The sequence below is a fragment of the Panthera uncia genome, chromosome X, assembly GCF_023721935.1.
Source record: "Panthera uncia isolate 11264 chromosome X, Puncia_PCG_1.0, whole genome shotgun sequence".
NCBI classification, from domain to species: Eukaryota; Metazoa; Chordata; class Mammalia; order Carnivora; family Felidae; genus Panthera; species Panthera uncia.
The window spans coordinates 38,732,748-38,755,014 of NC_064817.1; the positions used below are offsets into that span (position 1 = coordinate 38,732,748).

A 22,267-nucleotide genomic window follows, 5' to 3' on the forward strand; every position below is an offset into this window, starting at 1 on the left:
CACACGAACAGATATACTGCAGTCAATTAGTTTCAGAAACTAGAAAAAGAAGGAAAAGTGCCCAGTCTGTTTTATGCAGCCAGTATCACCTCGTATACCAGAATAAGAGGACAGCACAAGAAAAGAAAATCGAAGCTCTTTCTCACTTCTGAACATTAATGCAAGACTCTTAAACGTGAGCAGACTTCAATTTATTAAAAGAAATGCGTCACAACCAAGTAGAATTGAGCAGACGAGTGGAGGAACAGTTCAATATGAGAAAACCTATTAACATAATCCACCCCATGAATAGATCAAAGGAGAAAAATTACCTTGTCAACAGAGGCAGAAAATAAGCATTCGAGAAAATAGTAACACTCATTCATGATGTTTAAGAAAGTCTCATTAGCAAATGAGGAATACAGAAGCAGCTTCGGATGGAAGGGATCTTTCAAGATAGCACAGCAAATACACGTAATGGTGGGTTTTATGAGTTCTGTCACCTCTCTGGGCCTCAGTTTTCTCATCGATAAAATGAAGCTAACAGCCAACCGACTTGACAGGGTTGTCCAAGGATTAAGTGTGTGAAAAGCATCCAGAACATAGCAAGCACTCACATACTTCCTATCATTATTTTCCTATCACTGTCCTCATTATTTTCATTAAAATCAGAAACAAACAAAGAATTCACTATCACTGCATCTATTAAACACTGTACTACATGCCCTGATAGGAGAGAAGAAAAAGAAAGAAAATGTACGATTGGGAAGGAAAAGACAAGATTGTTTTTATGAAGAGAACTCTTTACATAGAAGACTCAAGAGAATCTAAGAACTATTAGTATTTTTTTGTTGAGAGACAGCATGATCGGGAGGGCCGGAGAGATAGGGAGACACAGGATCGGAAGCAGACTTGAGGCTCTGAGCTGTCAACACAGACCCCAACGTGGGGCTCGAACTCACGAACCGTGAGATCATGACCTGAGCCGAAGTCAGTGCTTACCCAACTGAGCCACCCAGGCGCCCCTAAGAACTATTAGTATTAATAAAAGCCATCTAGAATGGTTTCTGTTCACAGGTTGATTATATCAACATCATTAGCATTCTCATGCACTGATATTAGCCAGTTAGAAAATGTTATAGGAGGGGCGCCTGGGTGGCTCAGTCGGTTAAGTGTCTCTCTCTCTCTCTCTCTCTTTTTTTTTTAATGTTTATTTATTTATTTTGAGAGAGAGCGATATAGAGGGTGAAAAGAGGAGGGGCAGAGAGAGGAAGACAGAGAATCCCAAGCGGGCTCCGTGCTGTTAGCACAGAGCCTGACCCGGGGCTCGAATGCACAAACCGTGAGATCATGACCTGAGTCGAAACCAAGAGTCAGACACTTAACTGACTGAGCCATCCAGGAGCCCCAAGTGTGTGACTCTTGATTTGGCTCAGGTCATGACACAGTCATGGGATCAAGCCCTGTGTCGGGCTCTGCACTGAGCACGGAGCCTGCCTGGGATTCTCTCTCTCCCTCTCTCTCTGCCCCTCCCCGGCTTGTGCATGCTTGCTCACTCTCTCTCAAAATAAATAAATAAAACCTTAAAAAAAAAAAAAGAAAACATTACGGGAAAAAAAGATCCCATTCACAACTGCCGCAATAACTAAGAAGTATCTGTGAATAAATGTAACAAGAGATGTGCGAGCACTTTCTGAAGACAAACAACAGAAAAGAGAAGCTAAGGGTTCGCCGATGAGAAAATTCAACAGTGTAAAGATGCCAATCCTGAGCCTGTGCCCAGCTTGTCTTTAAACGCGGTGCAGGGGCGGCCGGGTGGCTCAGTCGGTTAAGCGGCCGACTTCGGCTCAGGTCATGATCTCACGGTCCGTGTGTTCGAGCCCCGCGTCGGGCTCTGCGCTGACAGCTCGGAGCCTGGAGCCTGTTTCCGAGTCTGTGTCTCCCTCTCTCTCTGACCCTCCCCCGTTCATGCTCTCTGTCTGTCTCAAAAATAAATAAACGTTAAAAAAATTTTTTTAAATAAAAAAATAAATGCAGTGCAATTGTATTCAGGAAGCCTCAACAGGGTTTTCCACAGACGTCAAGAAACTAACCCTATGATTCCTATATGGATGACCAAACAGTCAAAGAAGATAAGGGGGGGGGTCCACGTGGCTAGCTATGAACAACATCAATAAGGATGATAAGAATGGCATAGCAGGGGACATTTATGTGTCCGGCACTGTTTTAAGGGCTTTACTTTTTTTTTTTTTTTTTGAGAGGGAGAGAGAGGGAGAAAGACAGAGTATGAGCAGGGAAGCGGCAGAGAGAGAGGGGGAGACACAGAATCCGAAACAGGCTCCAGGCTCTGAGCTGTCAGCACAGAGCCCGACGCGGGGCTCGAACCCACAGACCGTGAGATCATGACCTGAGCCGAAGTCAGACGCTTAACCGACTGAGCCACCCAGGTGCCCCTAAATTTGTTTTTAACGTGTATTTATTTTTGAGAGAAAGAGAGAGAGAGAGACAGATCATGAGCTGGGGGAAGAGCAGAGAGAGGGGGAGACACAGAATCCGAAGCAGGCTCCGGGCTGTCAGCACAGAACCCAATATGGGGCTCGAACCCGTGGACCACAAGATCATGACCTGAGCCGAAGTCGGACGCTTAACCCACTGAGCCACCCAGGTGCCCCCACTAAGACAGTAAACCTTAAAAGTTCTCATCAGGAGGGGGAAAAAAAAGCTCACTCTTTCTCTTTCAAAGGCTGCTAATACGATACTACTAAGTGCTTCTCTAGTCCAGCGATCTTAGCAGGACTTAAAAGGAGCAGGTCAGAACCACTTAACGTCCCTCAGTAGTAACACAGGTCTTAAAAGTCTGACAGGTTAAGGTGGAAGGAGCAGGGGAAGGAGACCTCTTCCAGGAGAGCTGTGGGAAAACTGTGGCATTTTGTCTCCCCAACAACACGGGAGGGAGGAGCGTATTCACCTGACCCCTCGTCTAGTAAGGACTCCAGGAGACAACTTGCTTGATGTATGCCTGCTAGAGTTTGGGGGACACACAGGGCGTGGCACCCCATCTGCACCCAGAAAAACTACGGGTGCCAAAGAGGCCACATAGGGGTGTGAAGACATCAAGGTGCCAGGCACGGGTACACACACGCACACGGTCCACAAGCCAGATGTGGCCCCTCTGGGTGTGAACAGGACGGGGTTACTTTGGGAAGAAGGCTTCCTGCTAGCATCGAGGTGACAGCAGCAAAGAGAGACTGGGCATGCTTCTTTTGCCCCCAAAAACTTCCAGCCTGCAGCACCGAAGCCGGCGTTAGTTGGCGGAGAGGTTTCCCTTTAAATGAGGTTCACAGTTTTCACTGTTATCTGTGATTAAACTTTTTTTTTTAAGTTTATTTATTTTGAGGGAGAGAGAGAGTGCGTGAGAGCAGAGGAGGGGCAGAGAGAGAGGGAGACGGAGAAATCTCAAGCAGGCTCTGCACGGTCAGCACAGAGCCCGATGCAGGGCTCGATCCCACAAGCTGTGAGATTATGTCCCAGCCAAAATCAAGAGTCAGACGCTTAACCGACTGAGCCACCCAGGCGCCTCTGATTACACTTTTAAAACTAGAACAAGTCTACCAGGGGCTCTCAGAAATTAAAAAGATAATACAGGAGTATTATCAACAACTTTTGTTAGGATGTCCCTGGAACCACAGTGGAGGGGACGGCCATCTTGCCAGCGCAACCCAACGGAAAGCCCCAGAACGAATTGAAGGTCAACCAATCACCGAGCGACAGCAGGACCTGGCGCGAAAAAGGCCCACCCGGACCTAAACCCAGAACCGCTGCAGCTTAAAAAACCCTACCCCACCACACCCGGGCGCCAACTTCCCTGACTCCTCTCTCTCTCTCCCTGAGTCACGGAACCTCGCCCGAGACCTTAATTCCCAATAAAGCCTTTGACTGCTAAAATTTTTTAGCTTCTGACTTTATCTTTACCCTGCCCTACGCCTGACCTTAACATTTGGTGCCGAAACCCGGGGGGAGGTAGTAGCTCGCCTCCCTTGGCCGAACTCCCTCCTCGCCAAGCCAGACACCAACCACCCTACTCACAAGCGCCTACAGGAGCCGGTAAGTAGGACAGACCCCTCCTTCCCTCCTCCAACTACGGCTGACACCCAGGAGAGATGTCTCGCAAATCAGTCTCCTTTCCTCCACACGCCGTAAGGCCCGCACGCCAACAGACCCCTTATTGCAGCGCGAGGGACGCCTCGCCCTGCCACGCCAATGGGGAGTAACGAGTCTAAACCGCCTCGATCTCTTACCCCCCCCCCCAATGTCTGTTAAAAAACTTCCGGCTCCTGGGCTTACAAGGCGAACTTCGTCGTAACCGACTCATCCGCCTTTGCACTGTAGTCTGGCCTCAGTACAAATTAGATAATGATCCTCAATGGCCACCCGAGGGGTCTTTACAATACCAAATCTTAACCGATCTGGACAATTTCTGCCATTGGCTGGGAAAATGGGGAGAAATACCCTACGTCATGGCCTTTTGGAACCTCAGGTCTCGCCCCTACCTATGTTCCTCCTGCCCCTCTGCACGCATGCTCCTTGCCCGCCCACAACCCCCGATGACCCCACCTCACCAACTTCCCTATCTCCGACCCGTTAGAGAATCTAGCCACGCCACCCACCAGCCCTCGCCCACTGGCCCTCGCCCCCCTCCATACTCCCTACCTCCAGCCGTCCCGCCTTCACCTCCCATATCATCTGAACTTGTGCTCAGGCCCCTCCCATCGAACAGGCCCCAGCGGCCATCTTGCCTCTCCGAGAGGTGGCAGAACCTGAAGGCCTGGTTCCCGTTCACGTCCCCTTCTCCCTCCAAGACTTATCTGCCATTGAAAAGCAGCTAGGGTCATTCTCGGCTGACCCCACCCAATACATTAAGGAATTCCAATACCTTGCTCAAGCCTGCAGTCTCACATGGCATGACATCCATGTAATCCTCACCCTACCCTCACCCCTAAGGAGAGGGAGCGCATCCAGGCCACAGCCAGAGAACATGCAGACCAAACCCACATGACCGACCCCACTTAGGGGCCGATGCTGTCCTGGCGGCCAACCCCAATTGGAACTACCAACATGCGGGCAATGGTCACCGGCGCCAGGACCAAATGATCCAGTGCCTACTAGCAGAAATGAGGGCAACCTCAAACAAATCAGTAAATTTTAACAAACTTCAAGAAGTAATATAGGACCCCAATGAAAACCCCGCAGCCTTCCTTAGCCGGCTCACAGAGACACTTACCCAGTATACCAGACTGGACCCTACCACCCCCGCCAGGGCCACCGTATTGTCTACCTATTTTATTTCACAATTAGCCCCTGATAACCAAAAAAACTAAAAAAGGCTGAAGATGGTCCTCAGACCCCCATGGCCGACCTGGTAAAGATGGCCTTTAAAGTTTTTAATGGCCGAGAGGAAGCTCAAGAACAACGGCGACAGGCCGGTCTCCAACAAAAGGTACAATTACAGACCCAAGTCTTGGTAGCTGCCCTAAGGCCAGCCACAATAAAGCCCTCTGGACCACAGCCTCCTCCGGGGCCTTGCTTTAAATGTGGCCAAGAAGGCCATTGGTCTCATCAGTGTCCCCATCCCAAAAAGCCTACCAGTACATGCCCACTGTGCTAGCAAATGGGCCATTGGAAATCCGATTGTCCTAACCCAAGGGACGACAGACTCGCAACGCCTCCACGTGGCGAGGCTTCACCCGGATTGGACTCTGCCTTCCAACTCCTGGAGACGGAGGATGACGACTGACGAGGCCCAGACTCAGTAACCCCGGTGACCCACGCTGAGCCCAGGGTAAAACTCCAGGTGGCGGGTAAGTCCATCTCCTTTCTGTTGGACACAGGTGCTACCTATTCCGTCCTGCCGAGCTATTCTGGCCCCACCACGCCATCCTCCGTTTCGGTCATGGGCATAAGTGGCACCCCCTCCAATCCCCCATGCACACCGGTACTCACCTGCTGCCTGGATGGCTTCCACTTCTCCCACTCCTTCCTAGTCATCCCCTCCTGCCCCGTCCCCCTGTTGGGCCGAGACATCCTCAATAAATTAGGAACCTCTATACACCTACCAGCTATCTGCCCCTCTCCTTCCCCCACTCATCTCCTACTGGCTGTTATCACAGACCACACAGACCACAGCCTCAACCCACACCCAGACCTCCCAGTAGACCCAATCGTATGGGATACATCCACCCCAACAATTGCCACCCACCACCAACCTGTCCTCATTAAACTCAAAAATCCATCACAATTCCCCTCTAGACCCCAATACCCAATCTCCCACACCCACCGACTAGGCCTGAAGCCCATCATCGATCGCCTACTCAAGGAAGGCCTCCTAATCCCATGTCACTCCCCCTGCAACACCCCGATCTTGCCTGTAAAAAAGCCTAATGGCTCATATAGACTAGCACAAGACCTCCGAATAATCAATGAAGCTGTAATCCCCAGCCACCCAGTAGTGCCCAACCCATACACCCTCCTCTCCCAAATTCCCCCATCCACAACCCATTTTACAGTGCTTGATCTCAAAGATGCCTTTTTCATCATTCCCCTACATCCCGAATCCCAATTCCTCTTTGCCTTCACATGGCAAGATCCAGTCACCTCTCTGGCCTGCCAACTCACATGGACGGTACTTCCCCAGGGGTCCCGTGATAGTCCCCATCTCTTTGGGCAAGCCTTGGCCAGGGATCTCCTCAAATCCCCACTCTCTAGTCACTGTACTCTACTACAATACATAGATGACCTCCTACTATGTGGAACCTCTTTCGACCACACCAAATAAGATACAATCCATATCCTAAACTTCCTGGCTAACCTGGGGTATTGAGTCTCCCCACACAAAGCCCAAATCTGTACTAATACAGTCACGTTCCTGGGATTCTCACTCACACCTACCACCAAGGCCCTAACCCAAGACCGTCTCCAAGCCCTCCAAACCCTGTCCCCACCTACCGATGCAGACGAAATCCTCTCCTTCCTGGGCTTAGTGGGTTTCTTCCGACACTGGATCCCTAACTTTGCTGTACACGCAGCTCCCCTATACAAAGCAGCCAAGGAAACCCCCCAAGGCCCACTCTCCAGCCCGGGATCGGTAGCAAGGGCCTTCCAACGGCTGGTCACATCTCTAGTCACTCAACCGGTCCTTTCCCTCCCCAGTGTTTCAAAGCCTTTCCTCTTATACACAGATGAAAGGGCTGGAATTGCAACAGGGCTCCTAGCCCAACCATGTGGCCCCAAGTTACAAGCTGTCGCCTACCTCTCTAAACGACTGGACCCTACCATCAGGGGGTGGCAACCCTGCCTTACAGCACTTGCAGCAGCAGCCACCCTAACCAAAGAGGCACTCAAACTCACCCTACACTGCCCCCTAACGGTACTCCCATCGCACCGTCTATCTGATCTCCTTACACATAAGGCCCTGGCACACCTCTCCCCATCACACATACAATTGTTCCATCTGCTCTTTGTTAAAAATCCTGAAATATCTCTCCAATTCTCCCCCAGACTCAATCCTGCCACCCTACTTCCACAAATCAACACCCTCCAAGCTGCTGCACACATACAGCCTGCTATTTGCTTTTTATATGGCCAAACCAACAGTATATGCTCCCAAACCTCCCCCACCCAATATAGAGAATGCCCCTATAGCTATTGTAACATGCACTGGCTCAACTGAAACTGTTTCACAGGGAAAAAGACCGGCCGCTTCTGCTTACAAGGTAGCAACTTTACCCTTACTATCCCTGATCCATGGGATATCCACTGGCAAACCGGGACAAGGGGCAAACTGTATCAGAACGGCCATCACTCTAACCCCGTCTCCTCTTTAACCATCTATCGAACCTACGAACCCTCAATGGCTCCTTCCCTCTCCAACCTTAAAGATCTTACCCAAACGATCACGGACCAAGAAAACCAGCTCAAAACCCAACTGCAGACACCCCCCACACAACATCCCTTCTCATGGCTTACACTAATCAGACAAGGAACAGTCCTGCTTAACCACTCAGGCTTAACTAACCTGTCACACTGCTTTCTTTGCGCATCCCTCCAGCGGGATCCAGTAATAGCCGTCCCATTACCCACCCCCTTTCTCAACGCCACTAACTCCACCAACCACCCCAGAAGTCAAATCTCCCTACAGGTTCCCATCCTCACTGAGACCCCTCAATACAACACATCTCACCCAACATGCTACTCTTCTTATGCCTCCCCAACTTGCCCCTCCCCCTTGCCTATGCCTAGCCACAATCCCCCCCAGGGGGATTCTATTGGTGCAATGGCACGGCTTATAAACAAATACCCAAAAACACTTCTATCTGTCTCCCAGTCACCATCATCCCCCAACTCACCCTATACGGACAGGAAGAACTCCATCAACTCCTCGAATTCCATCTCCAAAAACGAGCCGTTTTCCTCCCACTAAATGGTCAGACTATCCCTGGCCACCTCCCTACTGGCCGACGGTGTTGGGACCAGCTCCCTAATACACTCCATTAGCTCCTCCGGGGATCTGTCAGACAGGCTCCAAATCGCAATAGAAGCCTCAGGAACCTCCCTAACCGCCTTACAAAGGCAGATCAACTCCCTAGCACAGGTCACTCTACAAAACCGACGAGCCCTAGATCTCCTGACAGCAGAAAAAGGGGGAACATGCCTGTTCCTGAGGGAAGAATGTTTCTACTACCTCAATGAATCAGGCTTAGTTGAAACCAATATAGAACACCTAAAGGAAATCCAAAAAACTCTATCCGCCCACCCAGGATCCTCAGACCCCCTAACCTCCTGGTGGCAATCACCCCTCCTAACTTGGCTCCACACCATAGTCACCCCACTAGTTGCTATCTGTATAATACTTATGCTCTTACCTTGTTTTCCCCGTTTCGTATGGAAACGAATTCATGAAGTTTCCCAGGTTGCATTTCACCAGATGGTGGTCCGGCCATTATCCCGCATTCCAACCTCAGACCCCACATACCATGACGTCGCCCTTACACCCACAGGAAGCAGCCAGATCAGATCCATCGCCCATTATCACCAATAAGAGGTTGGAATGTTAGGATGTCCCTGGAACCACAGTGGAGGGGACGGCCATCTCGCCAGCGCAACCTAATGGAAAGCCCCGAGCAGCCTGCCAGAACGAACTGAAGGTCAACCAATCACCGAGCGACAGCACGACCTGGCGCAAAAAAGGCCCACCCGGACCTAAACCTGGAACCACTGCAGCTTAAAAACCCTACCCCACCACACCCAGGCGCGACTTCCCTGACTCCTCTCTCTCTCTGTCCCCAAGCCACGGAACCTCGCCCGAGATCTTAATTCCCAATAAAGACTTTTGACTGCTAAAATTTTTTAGCTTCTGACTCTTATCTTTACCCTGACCTACGCCTGACCTTAACAACTTTATCCCAATAAATTTGACAACTTAAGTGAAACAGACAAACTCCTTGAAAGACACAAGTTACCAAAGCTCATTCAAGAACAAATAACATGAGGGGGACCTGAGTGGCTCAGTCTATTGAACGCGCAACTTCGGCTCAGGTCATGATCTTGCGGTTCGTGGGTTCCAGCCCCACACCAGGCTCTGTGCTGACAGCTCAGAGCCTGGATGAAGCCTGCTTCAGAATCTGTGTCTCCCTCTCTCTCTCTCTCTGCCCCTCCCCTGCTCGTGCTCTGTCTCTCTCTCTCTCTCTCTCTCTCAAAAACAAACATCAAAAAAAGAAGAAATAATATGAATAAACCAGTAAGTATTTAAAGGAATTGAAATGGTAGCTTAAAACCTTTCCACAAAGAAAACTCCGGGTGCAGCTGACTTCACTGGAGAATTCTACCAGACGTTTAAGAAATAATACCGGCTTCTACACAAATTCTTCGGAAGAGCTGAAGAGGGAGGAAATACTTCCCAACTCACTCTATGACTTCATTATCTTAGTTGTGGTGATGGATTCATGGGTGTGCATGTCAACATTTAGCAGATTGTGCAGTACAAAGACATGCAATTTCTTCTGTGTCAATTACACCACAATAAAGGGGTGAAAACAGAGAAATCCGTACTCAGAGACTGTGGTAACTTTCCCAATGCTTACATTAGAAAAGGAAACTATCAAAGCAACGACCTAAGCTTCTACCTTATGAAACTAGAAAAGGAAAGAAATTCAGTTGAAATGAGCAGGGGCACGGAAATAATAGAGATAAAAGCAAGAATGAATAAAATCAAGGTTTCCATTACTGGCCACCGTGGAAGATGTCTACTATAGCCTCTCTCTCCTGCTGATTCTTGCAACTAAAATTTACTCTGGACAAAATTATGTAAATCCGACTACTTGAGGACTCTGAAAAATAAACAAAAGCAGGCAGACTCTGAGGGGAGAGTCAAAAGGTAGAGAAGCAGCTCATATAGTGAGTTTCCTTTTATTTTTTCTAGTGAATTTCCTTTTTGTCCCTCCCTCATTTTTTGCAAGATTCTGTCCCCATGGCATATGAACTTCCCCAGTCCTGTGGCTTGTGTGCAAGGGCAAGAAAAGCCTCACGCCAAGGCTTTAAGAACTGAACTAAACTAAGATTTAAACCACAGCTCAAGCAAGTCTAACACCTGAGTGACAAACGCATGAGACAGACCTGAAGCAGGACGGCAAGGTCTCTGATAACTGCACAAAGACTTACATCACCACTCAAGTCTCAGACCAAGACTTGAATGGTGCATACATAGGGAAGATCCAAAGAAGCACAGGAAAGGCAGTGAAAACCTAACTGATGAATTAACATCCATAGAAGATGAGACAAAACTGGTGATCCGAATCTAACAGGGTTTATTACATGATAAACAAAGATTAAAAACAACAAAACCATCGCCATTATCTAAGAATCCAAAATTATTCAATATAACAAACAACCAGCAAAATGTGACCAATTCTTCCTAAGGGAAGAGATATTCAACCGATGCCAATCCTGAGATCACTCAGATACTGGAATTATCAAAGACATTTAAGTAACTATTGTAACTAAGCTCTATGATAAAGGCAAACACACCTGAAATAAATGGCTAAATTTAAAAAATGGATAAATAGAAGTACTCAAGAGATACAGAAACCGTAAAAAAGAAACTGAAATTTAGAACTAAAAAACACAATTATTTGAAATTAGAACACCAACTCACAGGATGGACTTAGAAGAATGGCAACGACAGAGGCAAGAGTCAATGAACTTGGGTGTTAAACTGACAGAGATGATCCAACCTGCCAACCTGCAGAACAGACAATATCCCAAGGCCCAACATTCATGTCATTAGAGTCCTCAAAGGAAGAGAAATTCGTGCAAAAAAAAAGATCTGAATAAAGGTCAAAAAATTTTCCAAATTTGGAGAAAGACATAACAGATTCAAGAAGCTTAGCACACCAGAAACAAGATGAACTCAAAGAAACACCCAGAAACATTACAATCAAATGGCTGGTAAGCAAAGTTAAAAAAAAAAAAAAAAAGCTTTGGGGCACCTGGGGCTCAGTCGGTTGAGTGTCCGACTTCAGCTCAGGTCATGATCTCACGGTTCATGGGTTTGAGCCCCGTGTCGGGCTCTGTGCTGACAGCTCAGGGCCTGGAGCCTGCTTTGGATTCTGTGTCTCCCTCTCTCTCTGCTCCTCCCCTGCTTACACTCTGTCTCTCTCTCAAAAATAAATAAATGTTTTTAAAAATTAAAAAAAAATCTTGAATAACAAGCACACTGTGTATAAGGAAACAGTGATTCAAATGACTGTAAAGTTGTCATCAGAAACAATGGAGGCCAGAAGATAATGGAACATCTTAAAAATACCAAAGATGAAGAACTGTCAACCCAGAATTTTAAATACAGCAAAAATTTCTTTTAGGAATGAAAATGAGGGGTGCATGGGTGGTCCAGTCAGTGAAGCTTCTGACTCTTGGTTTCACCTGAGGTCATGATCTCATGGTTTGTGGGATCGAGACCCACGTCAGGCTGTGTGCTGACAGCACGGAGCCTGCTTGGAATTCACCCCCTCCCTCTCTCGCTGCCTCTCCCCTGCTTGTGCGCGCACGCTCTCTCTCAAAATAAATAAATAAACTTAAAAAAAGAACGAAGATGAAATTTAAAAACTCACAGAAGGAAAACTAAGAGATATTGTCACCAGTAGACTTGTTGTAAGAGAAATGATACAGAATCTTCAGAGTGAAAGGAAATAGTATCAGAGGGAAGCACAGAACTTCAGGAATAAAGAGCAGCAGAAATGGTAAAATATCTGGGTAAATATAACAGGTTATTTTTATCCTTTTGAATTCTTTAAGATATGAATGGTAGTTGACAGCAAAAATTATAACACTGTCTGGGGGGGAGTTAAAACGTATGTAGATATAATACATTTGAAAATTATAGGGGCGCCTGGGTGGCTCAGTCGGTTGAGTGTCTGACTTCAGCTCAGGTCATGATCCCACGGTTCATGGGTTCAAGCCCCACGTCGGGCTCTGTGCTGACAGCTCAGAGCCTGGAGCCTGCTTCACATTCTGTGTCTCCCTCTCTATGCCCCTCCCCCGCTTGCAGTCTGCCTCTCTTTCTCTCTCAAAAATAAAGAAACATTAAAAAAGAATTTTTAAATAAAAAAATAAAAGATAGTGACAAAGACTAAATGTTTAAAATAGAATGTTTAAATTGCAATTGCACTTCCTATGCAAGACCTGTGCATTCAAAACTACGATATTGCTGAGATGGATGTTAAAAGACCCAAATAAATTGAGAGATACATCATGTTCATGAATCGTAAGAGTCAATGTTGTTAAGTATTTCAATGATCCACAGACTCAAGGCAGTCCCAGACAAAATCCCCGCAGGCTATTATGTGGAAACTGGTAAGTTGATTCTAAAATGTATATGAAAATATCAAGGACCCAGAATAGCCAAAACATTATGAAAAGGAAGAACAAAGTTGGAAGATTCATACTACCTGATGTGAACACTTAATATCAGGCTACAGGAATTAAGACAATGTAGTATAGGCATATAGGCCAACGCATATGTGTTCACCTGTTCTCAATAAGAGGGACAAAGTAAATCGATGGAGAAAATATAGTCTTTTCAAAAATGCTGCTGGAACTGAATATGCATATGCAAAGAAAAGAACATTGATCCTTACCTCACACCAGATAAAAAGAATGCGTATCTCATTATGCCCATTGGCCTAAATGTAAGAGCTAAAATTATAAATCTTCCAAAGGAGGAATCATATGAGAAAAATCTGTGCTACCATGGGTTAGACAGAGAATTGTGTAATGGGGCACAAAGGGCATGAACCATAAAAGAACCTAAATGTAAGAGCTAAAATTATAAATCGTCCAAAGGAAATCATATGAGAAAAATCTGTGCTACCGTGGGTTAGACAGAGAATTGTGTAATGGGGCACAAAGGGCATGAACCATAAAAGAACCATATAAACTGGACTTTATCAAAATTAAGAATGTCTTCTTTTGAAAGACACTAGTAAGATAAAAACAAGCCACAGCCTGGGAGTAAATACACAGAGAACACATAGCTGATAAAGGACTTGCATCTAGAAAACGTAAAGAGCTCTTACCATTTAATAGCAACAAAAATGGCAAAACATTACCACAGACAGTTCGCCCAAGATGTCCGGATGGCAAGTAAACACATGAAAAGACACTAACCACTAGTTATTGGAGAAATGCAGATTCAAATCACAGTAAGGTGCTCCCTACACATCTACTAAAAAGAAAAACTAACAACACTCAGAATACCAAGTAATGACGAGGATACAAAACACCCAGAATTCTTATGTTGGGGGTGGTCAACGAAAATGGTACGGCCATGCTGAGAAGCAGCGGGGTAATATCTCGTGAAGTTAAATATACATTTACCACATGACCAAGCAATACCACTCCAGGTATTTATCCAAGAATATGAAAACGTGCCCATGCAAACACCTGGATGTGTATGCTCATACCAACTTCTTTCATAATGACCAAAAATTCCAGAAGAATCCAATGTGCATAAACTGCTTAATGAATAAGCAAATACAACATCATTCACCTTCAAAAAGGAACAAGATGCTGATACATGTCAAACACGGATGAAGCTAAGAAGCATTAAGTGAAAGAAGCAAGACCCGTAAGGCAGGCCACTATAAGATGCATTTATAGGACATTCTAGAAAGAATAAAACTAGCAGACTAGAAAGAAATGAGAAGAATCCATTTCCAAATCCCAGATTTGGGAGTGAGGAAGACCTTTAATTATATAGAGGCACAAGGATATGCTTTAGGGGAATGAAAAGGTCCAGTATTTTGGTTCCATGACTAAATCTCTGTCAAATCTACAGGACTGTACGCGTAAGAAAGGTAGCTTACGGCATATAAATTATACCTCCATAAATATCACTTAAGAACAGTCATCTCAGCATAAATATATAATGAAAATACATGAAACATATACATGGGGATTATGATAAATGTCATCATATACAATCAAATACCATACGGTGCTACTTATGAATTTTTTTATTAAAATACCTACTAAGCATTATGGACAAACACTACTAAAAAATCATGAATTCTAGTTAATGATATGCCTGCAGAAGTATTCAGGGGTGAAGTGTCCAGATCTCAGAAACTCAGCAGGAAACACATCACAAAAAGCATTCAACACAAACATAGTTAATGACATGCCTGGGAAAGTATTCAGGGGTGAAATGTACTGGTCTCTGAAAGTTACCAGGAAACACATCACAAAAAGAAAGGGGGCTGATAGGGGCACCTCGGTGGCTCAGTCAGTTAAGCGACCCACTTCAGCTCAGGTCATGATCTCACAGTCCGTGAGTTGGAGCCCCGTGTCAGGCTCTGTGCTGACAGCTCACAGCCTGGAGCCTGCTTCGGATTCTGCGTCTCCCTCTCTCTCTGCCCCTCCCCTGCTCACGCTCTGTCTCTCTCTGTCTCAACAATAAATAAAAACATTAAAAAGAAAGAAAGGGGGCTGATGGGAGGACAGAGGAATTAGGACACATAGAGATATGAGAAAAAGCAAACAGAGCAAAATGTTCGCTGTAGAACCTAGGTGGAATTCTATGGGTATTCATTTTTTTTTTTTTTTTAATTTTTTTTTCAACGTTTTTTATTTATTTTTGGGACAGAGAGAGACAGAGCATGAACGGGGGAGGGGCAGAGAGAGAGGGAGACACAGAATCGGAAACAGGCTCCAGGCTCCGAGCCATCAGCCCAGAGCCTGACGCGGGGCTCGAACTCACAGACCGCGAGATCGTGACCTGGCCGAAGTCGGACGCTCAACCGACTGCGCCACCCAGGCGCCCCTCTATGGGTATTCAAACTATGATTCTTTCACTTGTTCAGTGTGTGCATTTTCAGGATAAGATGTCAGGAAGAAAGCTAGAAAAGAACAGCAAAATAAACCCAAAGTAAATAAAGGTAGAAGGAGAAGGAAAAAGAAAACAAAAGACAGGGAAAACGAAGCAAGGCAAAGACTTTTCTGGGAAAAGCTCAACCACCATCAATGAAGTTCAGACTTCACGCCACTACCTGGGACTGGACAACCCTGATGACCACCGTGAGGCCACTCTGCAGACTAACGGTTCCTAGAAGATTGCTATATCTCAGCACAAGCAGAGAAGTTATGGGACCTGCCAGAAATTTCCTCCAAGGCCCAGGGAATGTGCAGTCCCAGAGCGGCCTGAGGTCTGGGGGAATGAGGGAAGAGGGGCAAAATGCCCAGCAGTGAGTCCACACGCCCCGCCTTCCGTCCCAACGGATCCCAGGCTTCTGGGGGAGGCCTGGCCATGTGTCCCCGTGCCCCTAGACCCCTCTCCGGGGATGGTTAAACTGCGGATCTTAACTAGACACGGAGTCAGATCTACCTGGAGTGTCGCTCAAAACGCACAGAACCGGGCCCACCCCAGGCTTTCTGAAAACATTTCCACCGGGAGGGACCACCTCGTGGGGTACCCTGAGGGGTCCACAGGCCACTAGGTGACACACGTCTGGTTAACCATGACTGTAATAAAAACTATTTTCCATGCACAACAGTGACAACAGTGATGACATTTACTGAGAGCTTCCACGGGGCCAGGCTTACGTTCACCCACTCCTTCAATTCGGACCGTCCCGGAAGTTCTAGCATCAGCCGCCTCCACAAACAGGCAATGAGACTCTGGGGCCAGTGTGTGGAGGGAGGGACGGCCAGTGAGCAAAGAAGCCAGAATCTGAACCCCGCCTGTGAGCTCCAAAGCCTAGGTTCTTGACTACTGGGCTGTGGATGAGCCCCGAACCCCCTTCCTCTGCCCTCGTCCCAAACAAACGTATCTGACGAACGTGCCCCCAGCCTCACAGCTGGACAGATAAGATGTAGGCGCTCTCCCAGGGGTCTGTGCTCTCGGCAGAGGATAAGCCACCCCCACAGAGCGAGGTTTGAAGAAGTTACCTGCTGGAGTGCAAACACAGCAGCTGAGACTACCACCTCCCCTTCCGCAGGGAACCCGCACAGCAACTACCAACAGCACCCAGCTTCGTACAGAGCTGGGACCCGCAGGCCGAGGTGTAACCGAGCTCCATCCTGAGTGTTCAGAGGGGTGGGGGTGGGGGGGGGCAAAATAGAAACCGCCAGAAATGCAGGTGGGGAGGTATGCCCGGGCCCAGGAGGTGCCACCAGCAGAATTACAGACACGAACCTGAGAAGAGGCAGCCCTTGGTGGTGAGAGGGGGAACGCGCCGGAGGACCCCGTGTCCCGCACTGCGCCGCACCTACAGTGCACGAGCAGACGGTTACCCTAACATAATACAGTTCCGAACCCGAGGGAGCGGGGACCCCAAGAGGGGGCCGCGCCTCTGAGTGTGGGCCTCCTCCTTCCAGGGCACCGCTGCGCGGACAACTAGACATTTTGATTCCCGGAAACGTGGCAGGTGGGAAAAAGCACGCCGCCAACATAGCAGAAATCCTCACAGATCTCCGCAAGGCCGCGGACGTAGGGTAGACTGAGCGAGAAAGCGGAAGGCGCACCCCCAAACGGCCGTGGGAGGAGGGAGGGGGTGCAGGCCCCGAGAGAGACGGCGCACAGCCCAGCCGGCGCGAGGCGCGGGGAAGGCTTCAGGGGAAACAAGGGCGCGGCCAGGCCCGCGGCCGGCGCAGCCGGGGCTCTGCCACCAGTGTCTGAACAGCCGCTGCAGAGCGGATTCACATCTGTGACCCTGAGGTGGAACCCAGCGCGTGACCTTCTGCTTAGGGCCCCGGCTGCTGGTCCACGGAGCACGCGGGGCAGTCCCGGAATCCACACGCACGCCCTGAAGATGGGCCCACGGACCGGCCGCCGTGCGTGGGCAACAAACGGAGGAAGATCTGCATCTGAAGAGTGTGGGGGTCCCACAAGGGGCCCAGAGCAAAACCAACCAAACCAGCCCCCCACCGGACAAGGGCAAGGGCAGCTGTGCCCAGACCTGAGGCGGCGCTCACTGGAGCGAGCCGCCTGGGGAAATGTCCTCTCAGGTTGACCTGTTTTCAGTGAATACAGAGATGACACAGAAGACAGGGGAGTGGGAGGGAAGCATTGATGCGAGCAGGATCCTGACAACAGGCAGGGTCGAGTCAGGTCTGGAAGGGACTGAGGAGCTGAGACGAGAGGACACGGTCGTGGGAAGGTTGACACCATCTGCACAACCTGAGCACAGACAAGACCATGGTGGCTGCCCGGCCTGGCCTAGCTGAAGGTCACTAGCAAAGCTTTTGGTCCACACCAGCTGCAAGGAACCAGGCGGATTGTTTTCCTGGGGCTGAAGAAGACTACAGGTGTCAATGGAAGGGCCCGCAGGGTGTAAATAAAGAGGAACCCTCACGCCTGCACCCACGTCTTGAGGAAAATGCAAACGCCCAAGAGAGAGGAAATGCCCTGTGAGCTTCCAGAAAGCAGGGGGAGCACACAGGGGGAAGGCTCGGTACTTCCCCCGCCACCGAGGATACTGGGAGCTAGAGAGGGGACCTGAACAAATGGGGTGCACTGCCTGAACCCCAGCAAGAACAAGGAGGCTGCGGGAGGGCGGTCGGTGGGGGCACCGCGTGGATGTGACAGCAGCTCGCTTCATTGAACCCAAGTTGTGTCCCCGAGTCTAGGGGCGTGGAGAAGAGCTCCCAGGCGGGCCCCCCACGCCAGGCTCTCACTGACCTACCAGGTCCCCTGGCCTGACTGGCCCGGCACCTGCTCACCCAGAGGGTTCCGCGTCGGGGTCTCTCCCTCTGCTGTCCTGGCCTCTCCTCCTTGTCCCAATCTGATGACCACATCGGGTTTGGGAACTAGCTGTCCTGAGGAGGGGAAATGACACAGACTTTGTTATTAACGCCACATGGGTTCCAGAACCGACACCAAACCCTGCCGACCAAAGGTGGTCCGGCCTGGGTGCCCGCCCAGGAGGACAGCTATGCCCCTCAGTGCACCACACCACAGAGCAGGCGACGGCACAGTGTCCCGTGTGGGGTGCAAACAGGGTTACGACTTCCCAACAGTGAGCCTTAGGCCCGAACTCGTCCGGGGCTCCAGACGCCCCTGAGCAGGTACCAGCTAGGTGACACGTGTATGTGTGTGTTCCGGTCACACTGTGGCACGGTCCCTCACCCACGGAGACCAGGTGGCTGTAGTTCTCCAGCATGACGTCCCTGTACAGGTTCTTCTGAGCCGAGTCCAGACATCGCCACTCCTCCAGGGTGAAGTCCACAAACACGTCCCGGAAGGTCAAGGACTCCTGCAATGGCACATTCCTCATTAGCCCAGAGGGCTCAGCTGGGGGACAGACGGGACAGTGTGTCCCATCTTAGGTCTTTCTCTCGTGGTAGAGGTTCAGTATCGCCACCATCCCGGGACAGCCCTGACCGATGAGGACAGTAATGCACACAGAGTGTAAAGTCACTTGTGCAGGGTCACACAGCTAGGACACGGGGATGAAAAGACATGCCTTCTGCTTTCCAAACCGACGTGTTAGGGGTTTTTGTAATTAGAAAGAGAGAGAAAGTGTACATGGAAGCAAGCGGGTCAGGAGCAGGGGGGAGAGAGAAAGAGAATCCCAAGCGGACTCTACGCCCAGTGTGGCGCCGACACTCGGCTCGATCTCATGACCCTGAGATCGTGACCACAGCTGAAACCTAGAGAGCGACACTCAACCAACTGAGCCACCCCAGCACCCCAGCCACATCCATGTTTTTATCTTATTCTTTTTTTAACATTTTTATTTAGTTTTGAAAACAGAGAGCACGAGTGGTGGAGGGGCAGAGAGGGAGGGAGACACAGAATCTGAAGCAGGTTCCAGGCTCTGAGCTGTCAGCACAGAGCCCGACACGGGGCTCGAACTCATGAGCCGTGAGGGCACGACCTGAGCCAAAGTCAGATGCTTAACGGACTGAGCCACCCACGTGCCCCGACATCCACATTTTTCTTTTTTTTTTTTTCCCCGACATCCACATTTTTCAACATGACACTGCATTGCTCGTCTACACAAATGTTCTTTGCTGCTCCCTACGCTATTTGAGACAGTCCAGTATACAGTGTTTATGTAACTAAAGTTACTTTAACCTTTATAAAGAAACAGATGAGCCATTAAAACATCTTACCCTGGAAATGCAATATTCCAACTTGTTTACCAAATAGGGACGAGCAGGTAAGTCCCAAGGATGTAAAGATTAATAAAGACAAAAACACACTTTCTGAACAGAAGGAGCTGAGCCTGCCAGAGGGAGAACGACACTTACACACTCATGTATGAAGGGGAGGGCGGGCAGCAGGGTGGGCTCCTGTCCTCTGAGGGCAACGGTGGGGGGAGCAGAGGGAACAGAGAACAGAAATTAGTCAGGTCTGCGTGGGGCTGGCGGAGAAGGCTTCGCAGGGGACGCTGAGCTAGAACAGTTCCAAACACAGCTACTCAGGACTATGAAGCAACAGGAAACATATTCTGGTCTCTCCTCTAGGTGCCCAGTGTGGAGTTCCTAAAACCCTTGTAAATCCGCAAGTGAGAAGAACAGAGGGAGCATCTCTCGTTCCTGTTTTTTTTTAATTGATGAGTTTTGTTTTATGCCAATTATACGTTGAGAAAATCCCAGCAGCACGGGGGTTGGGAGCTTCCTGGTGGGTGAACATCCACATTCCAGAAGAACGATGCTTGCCAGATCCACAGATCCATATTCGGTGACTCGCGAGCCTCATTTATCTTCTGTAGTATCGTTATCACATTTTTTTAAATTTTTAAATGTTTTTTTTTAATGTTTATTTTGGAGAGAGAGAGAGAGACAGAGACAGAGACAGAGACAGAGCACAAGCGGGGAAGGGCAGACAGGGAGGAGACACCAAATCCGAAGCAGGCCCCAGGCTCTGAGCTGTGCGCACAGAGCCCGATGCGGGGCTCGAACCCATGAACTGTGAGATCATGACCTGAGTGGAAGTCGGACACTCAACCGACTGAGCCACCCAGGCGCCCCAGTATCGTTATCACATTTAAGGTTAAGTGGCTTCGGTCCCCTTTTTTGTGGAATCTGAGTGAGCCCTGGCAGAATTCGCTTCCCCTCTCTAGAACCGGATCACCATGGCAACTGGACTGAAATTGATGAGAGCAATTGGAGTTGTTGAATTTGGTGGACCGGAAGTGCTGAAACTCCAGTCGGGATGTGGCAGTACCAACTCCAAAAGACCATCAGGTTGTAATCAAGGTCCATGCATGTGGTGTAAACCCAGTGGAAACATAGATTCGTTCTGCTACTCACAGGATAAAACCACTCTTACCCTATACTCCTGGTTCAGACGTGGCTGGGGTAACAGAAGCTGTTGGACGTAACGTATCTACTTTCAAGAAAGGTGACGGAGTTTTCACTCCCAGCACCATCTCTGGGGGCTATGCTGAGTATGCTCTTGCAGCAGACCACACTGTGTACCCACTGCCAGAAAAACTGGACTTTAAACAAGGAGCTGCCATCGGTATCCCATATTTTACTGCTTATCGAGCTCTGCTCCACAGCGCCCGTGTGAAAGCTGGAGGAAGTCTTCGGGTTCATGGGGCTAGTGGAGGAGTTGGATTGGCCGTATGCCAGACTGCCAGAGCTTCTGGTTTAAAGGTTCTGGGCACAGCCGGCTGAAACCTGTAATAGGTTCTCAGTATTCATTGGAGAAGGTGGCCCAGGCTCATGAAAATATCATCCACGGCAGTGGGGCTACTGGGAAGATGATTCTTCTCTTAGAATGATTCAGTCTTTCATGTATTTCCTGTGCGATTAGAAGTTTCCTGCCCCAGTTTTACTTATACTACTTTTGCTCCAAGTAGCATTCATTTGATTTAGTGAGTTTCTTATATTGAAAAACAAGATTTATCTTTAGAGATCGGGGCATTGGAGTACAATTTACTTTATAGTTCACAATATGTTTCATGCCTCCCGCCGACCTCTAATCAAGGAGTCATCATAGTAGGAAACAGAATGTTAGTAGCCATTTGGCATTGGGTACATTACAGAAATTCCTGGTACTTGATCATTAATTCCCTACCTTGGACTAAAGCAAGCTAATTCAAAATAAGACTGCGTGATTTCCGAGCCTACCTGTCCTTGTAAAGGATCTTCAGTTATCTGTTTAGCCCAGAACTATATTGGACTCTGAAGATTTTCTAGACTAAACAAGACCCCTTTTCCAAACTAATCTCATCGGCAAGGTAAACAATGTCCACAGAACTTTGTTTTTTAAAAAATAGTTTCCCGGGCGCCTGGGTGGCTCAGTCGGTTGGGCGTCCGACTTCAGCTCAGGTCACGATCTCGCAGTCCGTGAGTTCGAGCCCCACGTCAGGCTCTGGGCTGATGGCTCAGAGCCTGGAGCCTGCTTCTGATTCTGTGTCTCCCTCTCTCTCTGCCCCTCCCCCGTTCATGCTCTGTCTCTCTCTGTATCAAAAATAAATAAACGTTAAAAAAAATTAAAAAAAATAAAATAAAATAAAATAAATAAAATAAAAAATAGTTTCCCAGTATTTCCCCAAATATTAGAACATTCACTATGTTAATGGTTGATTACTAATTATCCATATATTCTGTGAAGATAGCAGCCTTATCTTTGTTAGTGTGACAGTAGGTCCGTAGTCTCTCCAGATAGATATTTCTTGATGATTTGATTTTCAAAGTAGATTTAGAATTATCTGTCTGATGGGAGTCATATATTTTTCTTTAAATGACTAAACAAATTTGACATATTAAGAGTGGGCGGCTTTTG

The 22,267-nt window shown here is 48.3% G+C and overlaps 1 protein-coding gene and 1 pseudogene across 2 annotated transcripts in view; one reads left to right on the plus strand and one right to left on the minus strand.

The window, feature by feature from the left end:
* The window catches only part of ZNF674 (zinc finger protein 674), a 37,129-nt gene that overhangs the window by 10,960 nt on the left and 3,902 nt on the right, over window positions 1-22,267 (minus strand). For both annotated transcript variants that reach the window (XM_049644589.1, XM_049644590.1), the window contains exons 3-4: window positions 18,653-18,779; window positions 18,247-18,342 (exon numbers count right to left, since the gene is read on the minus strand). In XM_049644589.1, the coding sequence (XP_049500546.1) occupies window positions 18,247-18,342; window positions 18,653-18,779 (223 nt within the window). The remainder of the gene's footprint in view (window positions 1-18,246; window positions 18,343-18,652; window positions 18,780-22,267) is intronic.
* On the plus strand, window positions 20,544-21,153 carry LOC125932146 (quinone oxidoreductase-like; annotated as a pseudogene).